The 16,291-nt window shown below is 34.6% G+C and overlaps 3 protein-coding genes across 3 annotated transcripts; 2 read left to right on the top strand and 1 right to left on the bottom strand.

Moving 5' to 3' along the window:
- The first annotated feature begins 335 nt into the window (after nucleotides 1–335).
- On the top strand, nucleotides 336–8,792 carry LOC126686641 (CST complex subunit CTC1). The gene is made up of 16 exons (XM_050380785.2): nucleotides 336–1,554; nucleotides 1,698–1,816; nucleotides 2,175–2,249; nucleotides 2,355–2,433; nucleotides 2,578–2,640; nucleotides 2,747–2,824; nucleotides 2,976–3,176; nucleotides 3,902–4,006; nucleotides 4,094–4,372; nucleotides 4,483–4,974; nucleotides 5,089–5,667; nucleotides 5,779–5,870; nucleotides 6,323–6,530; nucleotides 6,690–6,804; nucleotides 7,631–7,965; nucleotides 8,237–8,792. Exons 1-16 carry the CDS (start codon nucleotides 445–447, stop codon nucleotides 8,405–8,407), a joined length of 4,101 nt encoding a protein of 1,366 aa, XP_050236742.1. The 5' UTR covers nucleotides 336–444; the 3' UTR covers nucleotides 8,408–8,792.
- Nucleotides 8,793–8,986: 194 nt separating this feature from the next.
- LOC126686657 (uncharacterized) lies at nucleotides 8,987–10,837 on the top strand. The gene has a single exon (XM_050380803.2). It carries the CDS (start codon nucleotides 10,343–10,345, stop codon nucleotides 10,712–10,714), a length of 372 nt encoding a protein of 123 aa, XP_050236760.1. The 5' UTR covers nucleotides 8,987–10,342; the 3' UTR covers nucleotides 10,715–10,837.
- A 178-nt stretch (nucleotides 10,838–11,015) lies between these two features.
- On the bottom strand, nucleotides 11,016–13,266 carry LOC126686650 (uncharacterized). The gene is made up of 4 exons (XM_050380795.2): nucleotides 12,854–13,266; nucleotides 12,270–12,719; nucleotides 11,649–11,802; nucleotides 11,016–11,338 (listed from the first exon to the last, which is right to left on the bottom strand). Exons 2-4 carry the CDS (start codon nucleotides 12,717–12,719, stop codon nucleotides 11,274–11,276), a joined length of 669 nt encoding a protein of 222 aa, XP_050236752.1. The 5' UTR covers nucleotides 12,854–13,266; the 3' UTR covers nucleotides 11,016–11,273.
- Nucleotides 13,267–16,291: the final 3,025 nt, after the last annotated feature.

The raw sequence follows: 16,291 nt of genomic DNA, 5'->3' as shown, positions 1-16,291 counted from the left end.
AACTTGATATATGAATTTTAACATTTTTATAATTTTTCAGTTTTACGGTATTAAATTATTAAAAAAATCAAAATATAATTAGTTTTTTTAATTTATAATTGTAACGATTTTTGTTTTATTGAATTTTAGCTTAATTTTATACTAAAAATAAGTTGAAAGGCTAAACTAAACTTTATTTCTGTCAATTGAACTCCAAAATGACATTAATGTGACCTATCTGATAAAAAAAGATAAGTTTAAGGGCTAAATTAATAAAGAAAGGTTAAAAGCGGTGTTAATTGTCCGTTGCCAAGTTAAAGGGGGATAATTGATACTTATGTCCAGCTTCGCTGACAAGCTACTGAGTGTTGTTTAAAAGCTCCAGTTCCCGCCGTTTCCTCCTCACTGTTATCTCTATCAAAAATTTCACCATCTTCATGACATGATCATTCTGTTGTATCGCAAATGGAACAAATTGTTAACCACCTCACAATCTCAGACCTAGTCCGCCGTGCCCAGCCCCTCACCGCCACTTCTTCTCTCAATTCGTCCTCATCTATCCCTTTTAACTCATCAAACTCAAAACCTCCACCCTTACCTTCTGCCGGAATCCCCCCAAAAACCTCAAACCCTAACCCTAAATTACTCTCCCCTTTGACTTACCCTGCTACCCTCACCGGTACCATAACTCTCCCAGCTGAAACCCTAAAATGTCCAAGCAAGAACTGCTTTCAATTCTCCGACGGTACATCCACAATCTGCTGCGATATTCTCAATTTCAGCATCGGTGTAATCGGTAGTAAAATTCAAGTGCTCTCCTGGAATTTCATTCCTCTTAAACACTCTCCTTTCGGGTTTCTTGAGATTATTAAGTATAATATATCATACTCAAATCGTAATTTTTCTACTCTATCTCGCTGTTCAAATATAGATTCGTTGCCTATTAATTTAGGTGGTTCTACTTCTACTACCAAGGAAGTTAATTCCAAATCCAAGTCTAACTATTGCCTTCACGGCCCAATAGAATCGATAAGCCCTGTTTCAGTCGTTCCATGTTCACTCGGTGCTGCTAATGCTAACAGGTCAAACAATCTTCGAGGTTTTATTGCACAAATGAGGGGTTGTGAGTGTAGAATATGTAAATCTAAAAAGTCTCCTAGTACGGTTTTGCACAGGTTAGATAAAGGGCGGGATTGTCATTCTTTTACAAAACCTTTGTTTGTGTATTTTTATGGTGATTCTTCTAGTTGGCATTCTGTGATTACCAAGCTTGTGAGGAAAGTTGTGACATTATCGGGCTTGAAAAAAAAGTTGGTTTTTGTAGGGAAAGAGGAGTCTCAGTTGATATTTGTGATTACGGAGAATTCCGTTGTTCATTTTCCTAGATTATTATCTGAAAATCAGTCACCTTTTACGAAAAACATTGCATTAGGGAAAGGTGAATGTGGTGATTATAAGGGTGTTGTTAGTGGTATATACATGCAAGGAATGGTTGTTGAGCTGGATAAAGAAGTATGGCTTTTGTTAACTGATCAACTACTTGTTGTACCACATAGTCTTAGAGTGGGCTCTATAGTAAGTAATTTGTTTTATATTTGGTTGTTTACTTATAATAGAATTGCTTTAATGCATAATGTTTTATCATGAACATCTCAAATGATGATTTTGCAGTAATGTTTTTTTATCCTTTTTTTCCAATTGTTTGCTTCCGGTTGTAGGTTTCTTTGAGGAATGTACATTTTGTTAATCCAAAATTCACTTGGACTCGAATGCTCATACTTGGAGCTTGCTTTCAGACTAGCGTTACTGTTGATTCATTCTCTCCACTGGAAACTGGGTACGGGTTGCTGATAAATTTATTATTTTTAGGCTCTTGAATTCTTGCTATAAATGTCATTGGCATATGCTAGCCTACCACAGTAATTGAATGATTATTTATGAAATTGGCACCAAACGGGTACTTTGGTCCGTTTGGGTTGAGGCCTTAGTTTTTCTAATGGCCTTAGTTTTTCTAATGGCCTTAGTTTACATGATAGAGTTGTTCCTCTAATGTATGCAAGATATTGTTTTTATGGAACATTTAGACAGACTTAGTCATGATTGTTTTTATGGAACATTTAGACAGACTTAGTCATGATTGTTTTTATGGAACATTTAGACATACTTAGTCATGAAGACTCTGTTATATGCTGCAGGTGTCATATAATTTCCCAATCGCAAAGTCAGTTAGGGAAGTTCATCGAGTCGCTAACCTATTCTGCAAGAATGTGGTATGGAATCGGAAGACACCCTTAGGAAGTTTGGTACTACACGACGATTCACACTTCATATCTGTAAACTCAGCTTATTTGCTTTACATAATGATTCGATTTCAGGGCACTGCTTGTCATTTCATCTTTTCGGAAAAAGTTTGCTGCAATGTTATCAGAAAAGGACATTCTGGGATCAGTACATGTAACTTACTTGCCTTAGGTCTTGCTTGTGCTTATGAACTGGACACAGTTCTTCTTTTACTTTAAAGCTTTCATGTGCTTTTCCACAGCTGTGTTTTTCAGATACTCTGCTAACTTCATGTGGATGGTTGCAAGGTGTAATCAGAAGGAAGGACTGGCTCATATGTTTGCTAGCTCATATATATCCTCTTCAGCGATTCGAGCTCGGGTAAATTGGTAAAAGTGCTGTTAGATGAATGAACCAATACAAGCCTATTTTGTTCTATCTAATTGTCATACTCTACAAGACTCTTCTTTGTTTTATTTTTTTGCAGCATGGGATACTTTTGGAATTGTGCAAGCATGATGCGTTTGGTTGTGGTACTGAACCATATTGTCCTAATTTGAAATTGGTCAGTTCAATAATCAGATATCATAACTTCTTGTATCTCTGTATTAGCATGTTTGATCTCAGAGTTGCACATGATTTAGCTGTATTATGGTGTCATATCTCATCTCTTGCGAATCTGAAAACTTACTATCTATACTCTTTCTTACACTTAGGTGCCAGCTATCTCTACCTTTCTTCATCATTGTGACGCCATGTGGACGAAAATGCTGCTACAGCTGGAGAGCAACAGTGAAACATTTCCCGACAACTGGCTCTCTAGTCTTCTATCATGTAAAGCGAATAATCATGGTCAACCGTTCAGGAGGATTTTTCAGAGTGAAGATATAGGTGCTTCTCTGCTTGGGAGTCTAAAGGTTGATTTTTTTCAGCTTTGTTACTTTAGTTGTGATCGTTTCCATGATACTAGTTGTAGAACTATGGTCAAATGTATCTTGGTTAATGTGTATAACTTATAAGCAATCTGCATCAAACATTTGTGGCTGTATGATCTCAGGAGGCATTACCTATAGTGTGAAGGCTTGAGTTGTTGACTGAGACAAATTTACAAAAGCATGACGCATAAACTTAAGGAAAAACAGAACTTTTAGACTAGGCAATATTGTTCTAAAAACATTATTCAGGTGTTAACTTCTAGGTTGATGAAGTATACCTATACCCTACTTTTGAAAGAAAAAAAACGGATAGGTCATAATAAACAGTGCAAATTCGCACAAATGCTGGTTCAATAGGAACAGGTAAAACTCAGGTTAATGCAGATTTATATAGAAATGACTTCTATAGGCGGATGACATGTGGAAGAATCATGGGTGACTCCAAATGAAGCTAAACATGTGAAAATGGAAGGATTTATTTTATATGCGGATGAGGCACTGGGCAGTTTAATACGTTCTCGTCTTCATTTTTCTTAGATCATTTTGAACATATGACCACTTTACAGCATGTGCTGCAAAATTTTCTCTGAATCCTTACTCTTTGATTTTTTTTTGATATGGCTAATTTTTTGGTTTACGGGTTCACTATGATAGGTGAAATCTCTTAATTGATTCTGTATTAATCAAATATTTTATTGATCATCCAGGTTTGTCCATCTTCTGGAAGGTTTCAGCTAGTTGATGCAACTGGCAGCATTGACGTTATAATACCTGATATTCCCTCTGATTGGAAGTCCAATTGTATCTACGAGGTATATCAAAATCGTGATACTTTAACTTATTGTCTAGTTCTCTTAAGCTGCTTCAAATTTTTGCTTAATGCATGATCTTCTTTTCAGGTTGTCAACTATAGTCTAATTATGGAAGGTAAGGCTGACCTTTTAGATCATCGTGGATCTCCCGGAAGTGAGTCATTTTCCTGTAGGCAAATCTTTCAGTGCAACCCATGGGCAGGAGAGACGAAATTGACAACCTATATCTACTTTCATTTAAGCGGTGCAACCTGCAAAAATCTTCCTTTTTATCCCTCTGTGTGCCCGAACTATAAATGTGAGGAGCTTCAATGTGGAAGCTTTCATCTGATTTATATAACACACAAATACCCTGTTCTAGAAAAGGTATGCTGCATTTTAGAGTAATTTTCTTTTTTCTTTGTTATCTCACTGTAAACAGTTTGCCGTGTTATTTGAGATCTCAAAAACATTTCTTTTAATGTCTTTTTCTACAGTTTCAAGGGGAACTGTTGGTATCAGATAGGTCTACTGTGTTTGCTGAGGCCATTATCTTGCCCTGGGATCTATTTATTGCTGAGAAAGAAGGAACTCCACTTGCAGTTGCTGTTTCAGGGGATCAGTTGAATGTACCAATATTACGTTATCCTAGTGACAGTTACCAGGAATGTCCTCCCAATAAGAAGTGTAAAATTGATCAGGCATCAAGCCAGACTCTTGTTTCAGATTTGATAAATGACTGCTATGGCTGTTGTGAACTGAGCACTTGCTCTAGCTCTTTTCGGGAATCGAACATGGAAATTTGTAAAAACTCGGATCCTTTTGAAATTCCATGCTCGGTCACTGTCAGAAATGGTAATAGTCATAACTTTGTTGGTTTGGGAAAATTATCCTGCACGAGACGCAAGACAAACACATGTGCTGACTTTAAACCAAGTGCAGAGAAGGTGTTGCTGGAATTCAACTCCGAAGATCTTTGCAAGTATCAGGTGTGAGGCTTTTCTGGGATTTTCGTTTTATTTACCCTGTAATGAAATAGCATCATTCTCTTAATTCATTGGTCAAGTGGGATGATGTTAAATTCACTTCACTTTAATTTCCAGTTGTTGCAGATTGGCAATTATTACATCATAAAGCACCATGATGAAGAACCTTTCTGCAGTATTAGGCATAATTTTGTTAGTGGCGTCAAGGCTTTCATCTCTTCCGCAATACATATGTGGAGCATTTCCTTCTTGTCTGATGATGTAGCCACAGATAATAGATTAGTAAATGATCCCTTACTAGATAATTTATCTTTCAGCTCTGGAGGCTGTTTGAAAAGAGTTCAAGTTGAGTCATTGCTAAGAGTCACTGATAATCCTCCAGAATCTTGTTCAGATGTTTGTCTTCATCTTGCTGCCAACGCATTGCTTTTCTTTGATGTCAAGCTTAATGATTCTTCTGACTTTTTAACCACAGTATCTTCATCTAGTTTCCCTTCTGGATCTCTTGATTACAGTTCGCTTCTCCCTGAAGGAAATTTAACATCTGTCCGTGGAGACGTGATAGCCATTCATGGTTTTGATTATACTTCTGCTAATGCTAGTTTAAGCAGAAAAAGTTTAGATGATGATCTCAACATGAGATTCTTTCAGGAGAGAACAAGAATGTCTATTCATGTTTTGGTGGATAATCAAATGGTAAATTCCTAGGTTTTTGTGCGTTTGCATGTATATAATCAGGAAGTTGCCTATTTCTTTATATGTTATTATTTTGTTTGTTATTTCATCTCATTACACCTAATTTATTAGGTGACAATTTCTGGTTCTTATAGCAAACACAGATATCCTGTTGGATTTGGGCCTAATGTAAATGCTACGTTTCATCGAGTTCTTATTTCGAGGTGCGAACTCGATTCATAAATGACTTACTCGAGCTATGACATTTGAGTTTGTTGTCTTTCTCTTCATTATTTGCATCTCATGATCAATTTAGAATAAAAATAAGGCTGCACTAACTTTTGGCACTATGTAGCCAGCCATCGTATCAGTGAAAAAGTTCAGAAATAAAACTAATAGCTATTTTTTTATTGAGTGGTCCTGCAGTGCTTTTGTTGTCATTGATCATAGTCATGGAGTTATAACTTCTTTATTTAATCATTATATTATAATGACTATATCAAGTTTGCGATCTTTATATCTTTTCAATTTATAGTTGATTGATATATCTTTGTATATGCTGTGCTGTTTTCTATTTAAATTATCATTCACCTGCACTGACTCTTTAACAGCTGCACTAAAGCTGATTTTTTTCGGGTCTTCTAAAATAATCTAAATAGCTATTTTTTTGTTTCAGGGGAACAAGTGAATTGAGGCTGACAACTGTCTCATTTATTGTTTTGAACTCCATAAGTATTGCAAATGAACCGATCAGGGAACAATCTGCTAATATTCAATTTAAACACAATTCGTCGCCTGCCCGTGCTTTGGAAGATTTTTCTTCTGGTATAATTGCTGAGTTGATTAAGTGCACAGATGGCAAGCCTATGCAGTTCAATTGTAGGGTGAGTTTTGTTACAGTTTTTAATATACTGCCTTCCCAAGCAAGCTTAGTATGTCTCTAGAACATTTATATTCTGTGCTAGTTTTCCTCATGGATAGAGCAAATTTTAATGGTCTGAGGAGCTGGTAATTACCAATTTATCCATTTGTTATTGGCATAGGTGGTCGCTGTCCATGTCCTGGTTTTGGAGAAAAAGAAGGATTATTATGATTTTCCTTCAGAAGTACAATCCAGGACACACTTCGTTGACATTCCGCTTGCGGGTTTTGTGCTGGGTAAGTTACTCTTTGCTACAAAAAACTATCTTTATGGCATGAACATTGCATTTATTTGACTGCTACATGCTAGCTGAAATGGAGGACCTACTTGATTTAATAGATGCATGTTTGTAATTGTTAAAGTTGGTGTTTTGTCTTTTTTTCTGCATTTCACTCTAGACCCATGGAAATCTAGTTATATTTGCAATGCTCTTAAACATTTTAATCACTCCCCAGCTAGGTTTAAAGAAAAGAAGAAAATGCATCCACCGGCTGATTTTATAACATATGTGTAAACCCGCTTTTTTACCAAGTATAGCAGTATGTTAGAGACTCAGAATCCATCTGAGGTTTGAGAAAAGATAAAGCTGCTTTTTTTCATTCGACTACCTCCTCAATTCTGTAATATTCACTGGTTCAATAAATTCTGGAGTTGAATTAATTCTCATTCAGGGTAGAAATGGCAGTACATATAGCCAAATGCGTTCCGACTCCTGTCATGGTTGGTGTTATGAATGAGTTTGTTTGCCGTTGTGCTAGTTTGGTGTTCTTGTTTAGCATGGTAGTATTTATGAATTTCGTCTTATAAACCTGTCTCTGCTTTTTATGATGTTTTAAAGATTTTATTTGCAAAAGCTTCGTGTCTCGGATGACTCTGTTTCCTGATTATACATTCTAATCTAGTCTCATTTGTTTTTTTAGATGATGGGTTGTCTACATCTAATCTAGTCTCATTTGTTCTTTTAGATGATGTTTTAAAGATTTTTATTTGCAAAAGCTTTGGGTCTCAGATGACTTTGTTTCCTGATTATACATTCTAATCTAGTCTCATTTGTTTATTTAGATGATGGGTTGTCTACATGTTGTTGCTGGGCGAATGCTGAAAGAGCAGCGACCTTGTTAAGGCTGCATGAAGAACTTCCATTGGGAGCTTTTGAAAGTAGTGGCTGCACATTCAAATGGGTCGGAATAGACAAAAGTTGCTGGAAAAGCACTATGTATCATCTGAAAAGAATTATAAAGAAGCATGACAGAATCACTGTTAGAAACAGTGGATCTATGATGGAGTCTTCTTATCAAGATCTTACAGTTTCTGCCCTGTCAGATAATGCTCTCAGCAGCTCAGATGAGAATCTCCTCAAAGTCATTATCTTTAATGCTTGTTTTGGGACATTGTTGGTAGGTATACAATATAGAAGAGATATATTCAAGGAGAAAAAGAAATATACTATTAGGACTTTCTGAAAGTGAAATAAACCTATACAACTGGAACTAGATAGTTTGATTTTTGAGCTTATTGTATACTTATTTAAATTTTAAAGTGGAGATTTGGCTAAATTTCAGAACAATGACTTGGATTTTAGGAAATAGTTTTTCATGTCCACGTATAATGAGTTCTAGTTTGATATGAACTGCAGCCGATTCCATAATCTGTTTTTTTTATTTGCAGAATATTGCTGCTAGTGTGATGGATTCTCATGCTGTTAAGCAGTTGGAGCAAGATCACCTTATGTCAATGGATGTGACAGTGCTTCCCATGCAAAATATATGGGCTATGGAAGTTAAGTACATGGATATTCTTACTGAGGCCAGAAACATGATTCAACTGCTAGACAGGTAATTAATGATATTGCAAAAGCTGCGGGTCATGCAATATGATGTATGTTACATGCATTTCTGCTCTTTTCCCCTACTCAATTTGGCGACATTGCTGGAACTGGCGCCTGCTGGTTCATTTATAGAATCTATTAGCTCAACTTGCTGCCTTCCATGTCAATGATCTCAGATGTGTTTATAGGCTTGTCTAGTGAATGTGGAAGTTAATACAAAGTGCAAGCTAGGAGTTTGTATCGGTGCCAGATTTTCATGGCAACACCATAGAAATCTATACCTCAATTTAACGTACTTATTTTGGGCCTAAAAGCTGAATTGTGATCAAGTAAACCTTCAACTCTTTCATGAGAGATTATATGCTATAGCATATCAGGTGACCTATTCCAATCTCATATTTACCTGTTTGGTTAATGATGTCGACATCTATAGTTACTGGATCGGTTCTTTGCTTACAAGTTTTCTTTTAATTCGTTTGTTGAAGCAGAGTTGTTCTTCATCTTATTTTAACCCTTTACAACACATTATGCTTTTGTTTTGTGGTTTCTTGGCTGGTCTAGCATGGTTTTGGTTGCAGTTGATTATTTGCATTGTATATATCAACGAAAAACATGGGTGCTTGCTACAAAATATGGATCTACTGTCATACTAGGACCGTAAAACTAATTGTCCGAACAGAATTCTATGACATGATAGGATAATTATGCTGATTCTAATATTCATTATCGTACGAGTTTGCAAAAATGGTCCTGGTTAGACAAATGAAGCCAGATGGGCAATGTGGAAACAATATTGTAGGATGTGCAGTTGCATAATTTACCAGATGCAAGGTGGTCCTTCTCATTAAGTAGACACGGTTCAAGTATGCATTAAAAATGGTTGTATGGGTTTTGAATGTTTCTGATTATGGAAATTGAAGATTGCTCAAACAGATTGTACAGTTTAAAGCTTATGGGCATGGGGTAGGGTGGCATGTAACTGTCGAACTAAAATTGTGGACAGAATCATCAAGATGGTTGTTCAAATGTTAATGCAAGATATTCTCTCACGCTTAAATCCTGCAATTTTTCTATTTCTATTTTCTGCGAAAATCTACCTACCTTTAAATTTGATGAGAATGTAATCTCATCATTTTAACTTAATTTGGTGAATCCTGCCTATTATGAATATGATGATAGTGTAATCAATATGATCATTTCAAATTGCTGCATTAACCTGTATGAAGTTTGTGAATATTAACTTCCCAATTTTCTCTCTCAATTAATAGTAAATTAGAAAATCAATTTCCAACTTGGGAATAGTTTAATAAAAAATATCATGTTTTAATTACGTCATGGTGATAAATGATACTAAAACTTTATACTTGCATTTCAGAAGTGTTGCTAAAACTTTAGGTTATGTAATTGATAAAGAAGTGATTATTGGGAGTGGGGCAGAGGTAGTAAATTAGAGAGTTCAAAAAGTGATTTGAAATTGAAAAGGGAGATTAAGGTAGTTTTAGGATGGGATGGTATCTTTGGACAGCAGCAGAGGAAGTCTGCAAAAGCTCGTAGGCGTTTTCAAAAAGAGCTTCTCTAGGAAAGGTTTTGGACTTTTTCTGTCACACCTTTCAGATTCCCATTTCTTTTCGTCCTTTTTTTTCTTTCTTTTATACGAGTATTATTACTATTATTTGTGTTTTTCCTATTGCTTGCTATCTTCTCTCTTTTATTTTGAAAAGGCCTTGCTTCAGTCTTCAACTCATGATACTCACACTACACTGCCACAACAGAATCTTGCTCTAAGGTTTCTTACATTATTCACTGCTTTTTTCAACTTTCACACTTTCTTTTCTGCTTTCTTCTTATAACCATCAAACGAGACATACATTGCTGACCCTTTTCTCTTCAAGTTGCAAAAAAAGCTTTGGCTTTTGTTTCTTCACTAGCAACCAAGAAACTCTAAAATGTCAATGCCAGTAAACCAGCTACCACCTGGAGTGACTGTTGCGCAAGAGCCTCTCAACACCCATTCAACTCATGGCTCAGTTGGTCCGGTTATTGCGGTGCTCGTAGTTATAATGATTTTAGGCGTAGTTGCTGTTATCATTGGAAGGGTCTGCTCAGGAAGGAGAATTCTGGGTTACGGTCGGTATGATTTAGAGAGCTGGGCAGAGTCAAAATGTTCTTCTTGCATTGATGGAAGAATAAGCATAAGCTCACCAGCACCAAGGTCTAATCTTTTTGCTGCCTCTGCTTCAGCTCCAATCCCTGTCCAAACCCACCAACAAACTAAGCATGAAGAACAATCTCCTCAACAACAAAATGCAAATCTTTGATCCTTCAGTTGGGTTTTTTTTTTTTTAATCTTTCACGTTATTAGCATGGTAGATTATTGTGGCATTGTTGTACACGAAAACACTTCTAAATGAAGGAGCCATCACTTATGGATGTTAAAATTACCATGCTTTTTCCATTCATTTTCTTTTGGTGAATCACTTGATAATTTTTCTAATACGGTTGAATCAACAAGTTCAACTCCATTGCACCATTCAGCTATTAAAATAAGTTTCTTATTCCTTTAGTTTGTGCTGGACTTTAAGTACAACAATCACAGAAGTTGATGCTGAATTTGTCTAAGGCGTGTATAATTAATTAATTCAACTTCTTGGCCAGAAAATGTCTAATAATTCAATGTTTTTGCCCTAAACTAATTTTGCAAGGTGACAAATTTAAGTGGGCTAGTCATCACGTGATACAGAACAAGCAGCACACTTGCGGAGCTTTTATTAATCCCAGCATTAAATTTGCCATTTCCTAAATACAGCAGGAAGTTAGAATGGCTGTCTCACATCATGTGCCCTGCACAATTATCTTCAAACTGAAATGGTCCAACATCTATGATTGATTCCAGCAGGAAATGGTAATGAGGCAGTGAGAGAGATTCAAATGTAGGTTGTGTTCTGAATTGGAAAAAAATAAAAATTCATATTAAAATTACAAAACGGAGTATAGTTATGCCCGCATTTTTTAAGAAAGCATGGAATAAGCATATCTGGTGCATCACTGTTCTTATAGTTATCCCCCTCACCGAGCTAAGCAACACTGATTAAAGTCGAGAATACGCAAATAATAATCTAGAAGAGCTAAATATAATGCAATAACTAAGTCAAGAAGTAAATAAGACGATCTCTTATAGCAATTGCAAAACGAAGCCATTGTTTAGTTACAAGGACAGTAATTTAGACTGATCCAAACACAATTTAGTCTAACCATTGTTACTTTGAGGCCGCTTCAACTTGAGAAGATGTGATAGACCTGCAATTACATGTAACCGGCTGCTTGGAACGCCAGTTTTTGCCAGTGCCCTCCCATCTTTATCCAACAGTACGAAGCAAGGAACATATCTTATGTCATAATGGAGGAGCTGCATTAAATCAATATCAAATATCAGCCAAAGCATCATATCCGGAGATAAAATGATAATAATACGGGTGGGAAACTCGCCGAAGAAAATCAAACGTTCAAAAGCCTAATATCTAAGGTAGTAATCTATCTCATTCCTCACATGCCTGCTTAATATTCCTATATTTTTATTTTAGGCTGGTCTCATTATCAATTATAATAACACAAATAACAGAAGCAGGGGCTAGGAGCTAACATTATACCGATTTTCATGAGACTTTTCAAACATATCTTAGATTTAAGAATCACTTCAAAATTCTGTAAAAGAACAATAAAATCATTCCCGGCCTCTACAAGTCATTGAAGAAGAAATAGAATGTTTTTTCATTATGATTAACTATAATTGCACAACATAACTTGACAATATTCTTGACCAGCAGAATGAGTAATGTTTACACACAATAATCAAGAGGCGAGTATAATATATACCTCAGGCAGCCATTTCTCATTCTCTGCATCAGCCATAACAACATTGAGCCAACCTAAGTTCCTGCCTTCGACCTCCGACACAAAATTAAGCAAAGAGTTGCATAGGCTGCATTTGGGTGAGTAGAATTCAAGAACTGTAGCTAGTTTCCCGCTAGCTAACGCTGAGGCAAACGCTCTTTGCTCAGCTTCTCCTTGCTCGTCAGGAGTCAACACCTTCAGTGGTTTAGTTTTGCTTGTTTGGGGATCCAATTTAATGGGATTAAAGTTACTGATCCAAGAATTAGAAATTGAATTAAATGAATTGAAAGCAACTGATCCAAGAGTGTGCATAGATTTGAATACCCAAGGAGTCTCAAATGAACAGCCATTAGGGTTTTTAGAATGTTGTTGAATATCCCAAGGCAATTTCAAGCAAAATAAAGGATGATTAGGAACAGAATCCTTCCTCATCTGCGGTCAAAACCAAAATCAACACAGCTTTAGCTTATAATGGCAACTAATTAAATAAATTAAGCACAAATTTGAATCAAATTGCAGCAAAAATAAACATTGAAAGAGACGATGACGGAATTTAGCAAACTCACAGGTTAACGATCCGTGAAAGCAGGTGGCCGCAACCGAAAGAGCGAGGGAACGACGTTGTCGATTGGGACAGTAAAAAAAGAAAAGTTGTCTTTCAACCGTATAGCTAAAAATAATTACTACGCAACTACCAGATTTTTATCAAGCACAAAAAAACGTTTCCTTGGTGCAAGAAACTGGTCGTTGATCAGCAAATCAATCCCCGGTCGATCAGGCAAGTCATGGCGTTTGCGCTGGAGCAATCAACTGTCACCGTCGTACACTGCCGCCATTGAAGAGATCAATTCGCCGTCGTTGGAGAGATCAATGATGGTGTGTACTGGATTGTATAAATTATCATTTCTTACTGCTTTTCAGTAGCTCACAGCCCCGCAGTGATAACGCTTTTGACACTTGCGAACCGTGAATAACTTGACAAAAAAAAACCGTGAATAGATATTTGTTTCCTTTCTCAAAATAATATATTTCTGACTATGTCTAATTTATTTATTTATTTTGATTACAACTGACTATGTTTATTAGTATTATTATTTATCGTCACTTTTTTCTAGTTATTTTATATTCATTCTTCATTTTATTTTTTATTTATATGAAAAACATTATTAATAATATAATAAAAATTATTGTCTCTACATGAAAAATATGTATCATATTAACATAATAAAAAATATGGAAAAATAAATTCAAGAAAAAATATTTAGTGTTTAACAAAAAAAATATTTTGTTTTCGGTTAACTTTATTTATACCGTTAATATTTTTTTCATTTATACCTAACGTGGGAAAACTTTCAACTATACCATTATCAGGGTTTTCATGTTTCTACTCTATCCCAAAAGAAATGACAGTTTAATTAATTTGAGGATGAAAACATTAAAAATAATTTAATAGAATATTTTTTATATTTGAAAAAATATAGACAAATTCTTCACCTTTAAAAACATTTAAATAAATTTTAATAAATAATTAATTTTTAAAATTTTATTAAATAAATTAAAAATGCTTCCGCACACCACCGTACTCCTTCGATTTATGAACCCGCTATCGTCCACCGGAAAAATCGTCGCTGCTCAAAACTTACCACCGCCTGAAAACTGAACAGACCCATAAAAAAAATGAACAGACCCCTAAGCGTATTCATCGTTGAAAAGATGAAAAGATCCCTAGGTCTGTTCATCGTTGAGAAGATGAACAGACCCAGATCTGGGTCTGTTCATAAGTTGCAGAGAGAAAATAGTATGACAGAGTAAAAAGAAAAAAAAAGCTATATTCAGGGAATATACATTAATAACGGCTTTTAAATTTGAAAGAAAGCTTTTGCAAGTGAAAAAAATTTAAAATGACACTGTAATTGAAATTGTGTTTAAAAATAATGTTAAAAAAACAAGATTGAACTAAGAAAAACGAAAATTGTAGTATAAATGAATTCAAAAAACTAAAGTGTTTGATATTGATTTCTTTTGAGAGTTTATGAGCTTTTGCTGATTTTTGTTGGGTTCTAATCCTTGTCTTTTTCTGCTTTTATAATGTTTCTTCATAAAACTGTCAAGTGCTCACTTATTTTTCTGTGTTTTTTTATTTTTATAGCGTTTCTTTTAAAAATCGTTAGATGCTCATTTCTTCTCAACTACCTACGTTCTTCACTTTCCACTTTATCCACTTTCATAAGAACCGTCATTTTAATAAACTATCACTACACGTGTTAAAATTAGAGATTAGGCTTTAGGTAAATTGGAGATTATAGGCTATAAGCTTTTGTATTTAGAATTTAGCATCTCTTTATTTTTTTTTTGGACTCCTAAACTTCTGGATTTTCAAATTTTGATGTAAACAGTTCCAATAAAATTTAATAACAATTAGTTATGCCCCATTCAATAAATATTTTAATTTTATTAACATTAACTTTTGGTTTATGGGTCATTTTTTAAAATGTTTTGTTATTTATTTCTATTTTGTTTATTTTCTACTTTTTCTCTTTTTAGTAATTATTTATAAATCTAAAACTTATTAACCATCACTGATGATTTATACAATGTGCTAGAAAGGTCATAAATTAAAATATATAATTGCAACAAATTTGATTTTTTTTATCAACGAAGACTATGATATTAAGGAAAGGCCTAATTACTTAAAAACCACCCACCTTATAACTTTTTTTCATTTATACCATGACCTAGGAAAAAATTTAATTGTACCCTATTTTCGATTTTTATGTTTCGTTTGTACCCCAAAAATAATTTTTTTGATAATTTAATTAATTTAAAGATGAAAATATTAAAAACAAGATAGATAAATGACTAACATTAACGTTTAATTAGAATATAGGTTAAAAATGAAGGAATAATTTAAACTCTTTTTTAAAAGAAAATAGGTCAATTCAACTCATTAGGGTAGAGATGAAACATAAAAATAGAAAATAGGGTACAATTGAAAATTTTCCTAGGTCATGGTATAAATGACAAAAAGTTACAAGATGGATGGTTTTTAAGTAATTAGGCCTTAAGGAAATAAAACAAGATTACACAGTAACTATCTCAAAAACTTAGCAATGTAATATACAAAACTTGGCTAAGTCATGAGCTTTTGTGTTGAAAATCCGAGAAACTAAACTAAATTGTGATACTTGAAAACTATTTTTGAGTAACATTAAAGGCATTCCCTTCAAATATCACATGATTCCAACCTTGAGAGATTGCCCATAACATTGATTCCCTCAAAGCCAAACACTGTAGATTCCAAATGTGTCGAAAGAACGCTGACTTGAATATGTCTCCAATGATCAACTGGGATAGCTCCCATTATTCCAAATTTCAATTGGGCATTAACTACCGCATCACAATTCACCTTCAAATAACCTGGAGATGGAAAAGCTCCAATATTATATATGAGGGGAGATAGAGTTAACTGAAATTGAAATATATAGCAGTTTGGGAAATATATGAAAATTCTACTCAGACCTTAAATCCTTAAATACTGATATCTTGAACAATAGGAGTAAGATGTTCAAAGGCGTTTGTGGGAGAAATTGAACGCACAACCTATCAGTTTGCTGCTTAGTCTTATACTAGATATAGCTTATTGGTCACTAAGGATTAATATCTCTAATCATGAATTTATATTTCAATGAAATCTCAATATTGTTCTATCATATGAAAAATAATATAATACATGCATAGATCAGGATTTTGTCATGCGATAAAATTTTCCACAAAAACAATTCCTCACCAAAAAACACTAATAATAAAAAAAATCAGTCATCAAAATAAATTCATTTGGATATATGGCATTATTGAGACTTAAAGTAATTAAATGTAAAAACTAGATTATCTATAATAGGAGCCCGACGGTGGTCTTATCTCTATAACTTTTTTGAGAAGGTCTTATCTCTATAATTTAGAGAGAGAGAGAGAGAGAGAAAATTTCATAGAGAGAGAAAGAAAAA

Source organism: Mercurialis annua, linkage group LG1-X (genome assembly GCF_937616625.2).
Source record: "Mercurialis annua linkage group LG1-X, ddMerAnnu1.2, whole genome shotgun sequence".
NCBI lineage: Eukaryota > Viridiplantae > Streptophyta > Magnoliopsida > Malpighiales > Euphorbiaceae > Mercurialis > Mercurialis annua.
This window is presented reverse-complemented; position numbering and strand designations above follow the sequence as displayed.

Excerpts from the sequence above, each read along its gene's own strand:
- LOC126686641 (XM_050380785.2), top strand. The coding sequence starts at position 445 with ATGGAACAAATTGTTAACCACCTCACAATCTCAGACCTAGTCCGCCGT. Across the intron at positions 2,825-2,975 it reads ATTGTCCTAATTTGAAATTG|GTGCCAGCTATCTCTACCTT; the intron begins GTCAGTTCAATA and ends TCTTACACTTAG. Across the intron at positions 4,007-4,093 it reads AGTCCAATTGTATCTACGAG|GTTGTCAACTATAGTCTAAT; the intron begins GTATATCAAAAT and ends TCTTCTTTTCAG.
- LOC126686657 (XM_050380803.2), top strand. The coding sequence starts at position 10,343 with ATGTCAATGCCAGTAAACCAGCTACCACCTGGAGTGACTGTTGCGCAA.
- LOC126686650 (XM_050380795.2), bottom strand. The coding sequence starts at position 12,719 with ATGAGGAAGGATTCTGTTCCTAATCATCCTTTATTTTGCTTGAAATTG. Across the intron at positions 11,803-12,269 it reads ATGAGAAATGGCTGCCTGAG|CTCCTCCATTATGACATAAG; the intron begins GTATATATTATA and ends GATTTAATGCAG. Across the intron at positions 11,339-11,648 it reads GCGGCCTCAAAGTAACAATG|AACACAACCTACATTTGAAT; the intron begins GTTAGACTAAAT and ends TTTCCAATTCAG.